We start from the raw sequence: 8,695 nt of genomic DNA on the forward strand, positions 1-8,695 counted from the left end.
AAAGAAAAAAATAATGAGGAAAAAACAAATGAATGACTGTTTTCAAAACTCAAATGTACCAGCTCAATGAATTTATAAATTTGAATTTGGAATTCTTAACCAAAGAGGAGATATTTCAGATCAAAGTGGTCAGTACGACAAAACGCTAATTTCATATGTAAGGACCTAATATTGTCGGCAGAGTACGGCACGGCACAACACAAAAATATTATTTACTGCTAATCGTTTTTATAGAACCTACCTACCAACTTACTTTTCATCACAGCAAAATTTTGATAATTGCCTATAAAAACGTACCTCAGTGTCATTTTGATTTACCAGTAGAGAGTGTGTGCTTCAATCTGATTTTCTACTTGTAGTTGAATTTAATTGGATTCCTGTGGTTGATTCTTACACTCGTTCAGCCTACACTATAGTATAGTACGGTAACAGCTTGTGAATGACCCACTGCTGGGCTAAGGCCTCTCCTTTTTTGTGAAGAAGGTTTGGAGCTTACTTCACCATGCTGCTCCAATGCCGGTAGGTAGATTCCCATGTGGCAGAATTTTAGTGAAATTAAACACATGCTGGTTTCCTCACGATGTTTTTCTTACCGCCAAGCACAAATTAATTTGTGTTAAAATTTATCTCGTACTAACACACATGAAAACTCAGTGGTGCTTGCCTGGGTTTGAACCCACGAGCATCGGTTAAGATTCACGCGTTCTAACCATTGGGCCATCTCGGCTTTGTTAATTTGTTCAGACTACATTTTTAAATAATGTTGTAGTTAAAACCATTACTGTTCTCGGTGAAATTCCAAACGGTTGTTTTGTGTTCCATAGTAATACCTTGATTATGAAACAGGTTAACTATTTTAGGACACAATAAATCAAATATATTAGGTTATTCGAAACACATATTCGCAATTTAACCGATTTCAAAAAATAGAATGTTGAGCTGTATTTCTATCGTCTTTTTATATGTAATTTTATGTGTTTTTATTTATTTTTTATGTTTATGAACCTTTGATTCTTCTATGCACGGACTCAGTTTAGCCCCAAGATTGTCTCATCTCAATTTCATTTTTATTAGACATTGGTAAGTTTTTATTTGAATATTACATACAGTAGCTGTTTATTTTTTTATAATAAATGTTATTGTTTCATAATTTTGTGTGTATAATATACGTTGGCTACGGAATTCAACAAATAAGTATAAATACAGTAACAGCCTGTTAATGTCCCACTGCTGGGCTAAGGCCTCCTCTCCCTTTTGAGGAGAAGGTTTGGAGCTTATTCCACCACGCTGCTCCAATGCGGGTTGGTAGAAAACACATGTGACAGAATTTCAATGAAATTAGACACATGCAGGTTTCCTCACGGTGTTTTCCTTCACCGTCAAGCACGAGATGAATTATAAACACAAATTAAGCACATGAAAATTCAGTGGTGCTTGCCCGGGTTTGAACCCACGATCATCGGTTAAGATTCACGCGTTCTTACCACTAGGCCATCTCGGCTTTAATATATATCTCGGCAATAAGTATAAATGTTTTAGAATATCTAATAGAGATTTGAAATATTAATAATGGGTTCCTAATTTCCTTATATTTTTTATTGGGAGACTTTAACCGACTAAACAATGTAATCTGACTAAATAATATGTATGAAATACTATCACAACAGATTAATCTCCTTATATAAATTAATATTTATATAATGGAATATATGGAATTCCTTACCAGCTCACGTGTTCCCCTCCTCTTACAACCCGGGTTCCTTCAAACGAGGCGTGAAGAGGCATCTTGCGGGCCGGCAAGGCGAAGGCGGCTAGTGCAGAACGTCTGTACTGGCCGTCGTCGCGTTTGGACTCTACTACCACTTACCATCAGGTGGAGTAGAGTCATTTGCCCTCCCGGCGAATATAAAAAAAAAAAAATGTAATATCTTTAATACGTTTATCTGTGTTTTATCTATATTGATAAATAATAGGATTAAATGCAATGGTAGTATATCATTAGGATTTTTTTAAAGAAATAAGTATTTTTTATTAACAAAAGAGATTAGATTAATTTTATTATATTCATGATGATTGTATTTTGATTGCTCAGACCGTATATTCTTTTATGTAGCAAAGTAACAAGAATGCTTACAAGTTTTATATACTGAATTTGTTCGCGTGGAATATTTCTGGGTTTCGGTGGAATAATGTTGTCATTTATAGTTTTATAAAGACTACTAACACCAAGAACAGAATACACATATATACTATACATCTGATTCCTCATCCGAGTTCATTCTAGTTGTATTTATACTCGATATTAAAACTAAACAACAATTTTCTTTAAGTAGTGATACAATTTTACATTAATTAATTATTTTTAATATTCTGACATTTTTGTTTTCTGACATATTTTAATTGTATCGATTCCGATAACATATTATTTTAATAACAATAATCTTATTTACAAACATCAAATTGTAATGACACAGACATTGACTGTACTATACTCGATAGTATTCTAAATAACTTTTGATATTATTGAAGAATACGAACGACTTGCCGTTAATATCAAACAATTGTATGTAATGAATTAAAATCTCCGATGTACTCGTACTATACATAAATCACCAATCATTCGCGTCAATAACAATAATGAGTTCAAATATGCTATAAATTGCGTGTAGCCGTATAATGGTCGTTTAGTTCGACAATAGAACCCGATTCATAATCGAGCGATATGCAAGTAAGTACGGGGAATTGTTTTATTATATAATTCCAGTTAGCGAATCCCGTCCGGTCGTCAATGACTATTGTTTCTCTAAATCCGAGTGCGTGAGTCGCAAGCGTCATCGTCGTCGGCCTTTCCGATATCGTAATTTTGCTACCTTCTTGATATTCAAATATCGTCCGCTCGTTACTCCTCAATGGCTCACATCGTATGACGACGGCGTATTATAACGGACCGATCTCGACAATTACCACGATGTATCGCTTCGAACTATTGGACGATATAGTATATCGCGGGGTTATCATCAAAGACAAATTGGATTTTGTCAAAATATCACGACTAATTTTATTTTATATAATGAATTAATGTATTTTGACAATCTAAAGATATTACAGAAAAAATAAAAAAATAGCACTACATTGAAATTACAGAACAAGCTGTCACTGTCAAAGAATCGACCGAAAAAAATTCACGTGGCTTCCCAACGCATGCTAGTGTTGCTAGTGATCATTTACCTTGGATCATTTATAATGTGACTGAACCTATCCTCGATATTCCGGGCAATTGTAAATTTACTAGCGAGATTGCCTATACTATCACGGCGTTTACAATAACTTTACAACGTGCACGCCCTGTCCTATTGAGTACCACCGTACATATATCACTTTAATCGCGGAAGCATTAAATCTGCCTAGGATATTTGCTTGCACGATTAATAAATTTAGTGTTACGTGTTCTGTTTTTATTTTTCGTTATACGGATTGAATAAGAAATTTGGAATACATTGTCTTTGTGCCGCGTTTACAACTGTAATTCAAATAATTGAGTAATTATCTACTTATAACTGCAGTAAATAAATGATGTCGTTGCATTATTGCAGTAGCGTTATTCAATGATAATCTTTTTTGAAAATAAGCAGTTGCAATTCAGCCGATAAATTCACATTCATTTCCATAGGTGGTCTTGATATATAGCATTATGATTCCAGTTATTTTCTGCATGTTCGATTGTGACCAACAAATACGAATGTCATTCGTATTCCTATTGTATAGCAAACGGTCTAGTCCTTACTACCTGCCATTACTAACTCGTCTTTACGTCACCAGAGGACTAAATTGAACCTAACATTAATTTATGTGTGCAGTGGAAACGGAAAGCTGGCGACGTGGGGCTGCATCATCGGCTTCATGGTCATGATGTGCCTGGACGTAGGACTCGGGTAACCGCGACCCGTTCCCGCATCGTGCCTTCATATTACTTGTGCACCTACTATCATTTAGTTCCCTGTCGCATCGACCAAAATTATAGTGTAGAAAATTGCCAAATTTATGCAACACCGTTCTAAATATTAATGCTTTGAACATTTCCGCACACCATGTATGTTCGAACAACTGCTTCAGGTAATTTTTTCATCGATTTTGCTGGCTGAAGCATCGCACAAGGTAAGAATCATTATGCCTTAATGGATGCTTTAAATAATTATTTATACGGTGATGTTGCAGTATTTTGATCAAAAATTATAACCTCCAATGTGTAGTAAGATTACCTTTAGCAGATGTTTGTACGAATTCGCTTTGAACCGTAAATTAAATAGGAATTACTCTAATTATGTCAACCTGTAAATATGACTGTAAAGATAGACATTAGCCGAGGATACGTAGCTCAAGTCTTAAGCAAAGTATCTTGCACAAAGAGTTTGATGTTTCTGTGAGTGAATTTGATTCGAAGGCAAAATGATTTGAACAAATCCGACTCTGGCTCTGCAAAGTGGTAGCAATAGTGTAATTTTATTTTATTAAAATAATTTAAAACATATTAAGTAAATATTATAATTTATATTTAATATTAGTTTAACATAAAGTATTATACTTTCATAGTTACAAATTATTATATATGAATTGTCTAATGTATTCTATTTAGTTCGATTAAGAAAAAAATATTATAAGAGGAAATTCCAAATTCATGCTCAAATAATTGATTCAATATTAGCATACATTAATATTTTTTTACAGTGGAATCATTTAAAACTTATAACACATTGAAGTAATTTTATTTAGTAAATTATTAAAATACAATATTTGAGTTGACTAGATTATAAGTAATGAACATAATATATTTTGTAAGTCAATTATTATAAAAAAAAAATATCAATTATTGTTTTTAACTAATATAGTATTACGAAACATTATCCTGTCCTGTTTATTGACCCTAAAACGGAATATGCTTTTACAAAGCCAGCATTGATTCAAACAATTATTAATTCAAAATGTTATTGTTTTTAATGAAATATGTAAAAAGATGTTGATATTACTATGAATGACGCCTACGATTCGGCTTAAATGTAAATTAAATAAATAATACGAATTACTTAATTTTGTAATTAAATACAATGTATTATAATAAAATTATTGCAGTTTTATTTAAACAAAAAAAGCCTTATTTTTATTAGGAAGCCAACGGCACAATGCATACTATGAAAATAGTTTATGATATTAGAATAATAATCAATTTATTTCAGACTAAAGAGATCCGCATACATATAAGTAACATACAGACCTTATGTATTTTAAAAAACTTTTTGATTTATATTTTCTCATTGACTTTATATTGAAGGAAAAAAAGTGTTGTACGATCGAATGTAATTAGTTTTGTTTAATATAAATGTGATAAATAATGTAGTAAAGACCTAGCCTAAAGGATTTCGGCGTCTTCAGTCTATCTTCTAACAATTCTAAGGAGTATTCGTTTGAAACTTAAGCCTGTGATTATGGTTTCGTATATCACATCCACCTTCTTCAAATCTTATCACTAGATGGAATAACTTTGTTTACTTTTTAAATTCTTAGTAATTAATATTTGTTTAAAACATTTTATTGTAACTTTAAAATTGAATATGAAGTAAAGTAAAAAATGTTTTGTATTATAAAGATAAATTACACAAGGATTTCCATCACGAATTCCGTTAAGAAGACATTAAAAATCATAAATCTAAAAGTTTAATACGAGCTGTGTAGCACAACCGCAACTGTAATTTTATGCCAGCCCGTACCTCTATTGACAATCTGGCGTCCCCTTCGAAGCCAGAGCGATTATATAATGCAGCGGATGACGTGACAAACGACAGGGAATTGCACTAGAAAAGTATAAGGAAGGGCGCGCGGCGCTATGCGGCCATTGACCCCGAGGGCGCTGCGCCCGCGCACCCAAACACACGAATTTTTAGACGTACGCAGTTGTACGCTCGTTCGACGTGCGATAAAACCCTCTCAATGGCATCTCCGGAACGTCTGCCGCCCGTACCGGCGTTGTACCTCGTACTCTTTTAATGTCCTATCTTAAATATATTATATAGACTAGATTAAAGAATATTTTTAAAATTTCCGTGTACCTCGCTTAAACTTTTTATCTCATTAATTTGAAAAAAAAAGTAAAATCATCAAACATTATAAATAACGAATCTGTAATAAGTTCCTAGTACCATAGATGTTAAGTCTCTTGAATAAATAAAAAGAATTTGAACAACGTACGAAATTAATAGTGATTGACAGAGGCGATGTATCGTCAATTAGTATCGAGACCGCGGCGATGCATTCGATAGATGGTGTACCGAGTAATGTGAAGCACCGTCGGCCTCATTTCCATTCATTCGGTGTTTGTTGACAATCTATCGGGCGGTGGCGCGGTCAGAGGGCGCGGCGGGGTGCCCCTCTCGGCTGCAGTCAGCCGCGTGCGCCCGCGCCCCGCGCACGCTGCACGCTGCACCGCTGCGCGCCCTCGTGCCGCACCCGCACCCACCACCGCACACGTGCACACCACCATCTGTCACTATCACAACGTGGATGGACCAATTGCATCTTTGTTTACGACGCCACCGCCTGCGCATACCAGTAAGTTATGCATGTCCTGTATGCATTTCACAATGCGCCCGATTTCATATGCAACATCTTTGTTTATTTTCCTCACCCCGCGATCTGTTCGTGACATCGATTGTATAATATCTCATTCGAACTTCACAGTGAATATCAAAGGAATTAATAAAACGACAAACAAACCTTTACATTTACTATAATATAATCAATAACGTCAATCCGTGCGTGGAATTCGTTTTGTCGCAAAATATGGAATCGTATGCGGAGTAGGGGATAATGCATATTTCGTAATTGAAAAACTTTGAGCTTTGTGTCAAAGATAGAGAGTTGTTATTGTCCTGTATCGTAATAATTGGAGTGAATTGCAATTTGTGGTGTCCAGACGCGGTCGGAAGTGGGAGCGCAACGGCCGGCAGGGCCGCGCACACCTGCCCGTCACGGCGCGCTCGCCACTCGCATTCAATTTCATTTCGCTATGTTTTAATATTTATATTTCAAAGATATTTTTAATGGGATCAGTTAATACAAAATTATTGCTTTGTTATTTAAATAAAAAGTATTATTATTTCATATGTAACGGAGTAAGACAGACATCAACGCTAGAACATTTCATAATCAAATTAAGTTTTTATTACAATTGGCCCCTATTATTAAATATTATTCCACACTTGCACGATCGGAGATTGTCGATAACAATTTATGTAACAATACAATATGAATTTCCCCACAGATTAATCTTATAGTTTAAAGAGTATCATAATAGAAATTAACGTATGAGCTTTTATCGTCACCTGTTACGAGTTTTTTAAATATTTACCCATCGCATAACTTATTCACAAGGAACAAGAATAAAAAATACTTCCCTAAGTAATTAAATTTAAGTAAAAAATTAAAAATTAGTAAAAAAGAATTAGTAAGTATCATCTCAATCATTTTATTCACCGTCCACCATGTGGTGGTAGACGGCGCATACTATACCAATGGAATGAGGTACGAATTATGTCAATAAAACGCCAATTGTCTCCTGATAATTTATTGTTTATATAGGGAGAAATATTTCATCCACATAGGAATTAACAAAAAATGTATAAATTATTTATTGGAGCTTTAAACCACTTAATTTGTTATTAATATATTTTTATACTCCGTTTGTTTACGAATTGAGCTATAAAATTTTAATAAAAAACTATATACAATTTAGAAGCATATAAATTAATATATAAGATTTTATGTAATAATTATACTATTGCTTCAAAAAGATATAAATAAATTATCTATAATTACGTTATAAAGATCTTTAAACTATTAACCCATAAAACTTGAATAAAAGATGTCGAAAATATCATTTATGCATTTGAATTTCGAAGATTCTGTAAAATAAAATATATATTGTAACGTTAATACAGCCTATTCTAGCATTCTAGGCATTTCGGTCTTTTTATATAAAAAAATATTATAATATACATATATATATTTTATTATTTTTGTGTCCTAAAAATGAATAAAACGCTGACAAATGATATTGATAAATCAACAAAACCAGCCTAACAACTACTTCATATACCTTACCTACTTACTGAAATAAACCAAAATTATTTAGTACTCAGTATGAATGGAACGATTTATTAAAAGCCACGAATTCAAAACAACGACCTATTTAGCACTTGGTACGTAACATATCTATAAAACAAATAAACATCAGAAACAAAGTTTGCGCAATAGATGATATTAGTAAAGAGTGAAGAAATGCGCGCCGCTCTCCGCAATAGTTATTGCAGATGCTCTTGCCTCACTCGCGATAGATTTAATACGCAGAGCTAATATTATTCCACTCGAATATTCACAAATTTATAAGAAAGCATTCATATAGAACGAAAAGAAAGAAATCTAATCTGTAAGAACTAACCCAAAAGTCATCGCAAAACATAGTCGTGAAATTTCAGAAAGATATATCTTTTTGGTCAGGTAGAAGAGAACGCTGCGCTGGCAAGCATAACGGATGATGATGGTGAGCTGATGCTTGAACGATCATATCATCTCGGTTGCTACAGTATTTCTGTATATTCCTTATATCCTTATAAGTACTTCTTGTCCTTAAAATAGAAATTATCAG

At 33.6% G+C, this 8,695-nt stretch overlaps 1 protein-coding gene across 1 annotated transcript in view; it reads left to right on the forward strand.

Moving 5' to 3' along the window:
- Window positions 1-3,986, forward strand: part of LOC126774219 (zinc transporter ZIP11) — a 53,800-nt gene extending 49,814 nt beyond the window's left edge. Inside the window, exon 7 of the mRNA XM_050495638.1 lies at window positions 3,858-3,986. Coding sequence (XP_050351595.1) covers window positions 3,858-3,936 — 79 coding nt within the window. The 3' untranslated portion in view covers window positions 3,937-3,986. The remainder of the gene's footprint in view (window positions 1-3,857) is intronic.
- The last annotated feature ends 4,709 nt before the right edge of the window (window positions 3,987-8,695 follow it).

This window comes from Nymphalis io, chromosome 16, assembly GCF_905147045.1.
Source record: "Nymphalis io chromosome 16, ilAglIoxx1.1, whole genome shotgun sequence".
Taxonomy (NCBI): domain Eukaryota; kingdom Metazoa; phylum Arthropoda; class Insecta; order Lepidoptera; family Nymphalidae; genus Nymphalis; species Nymphalis io.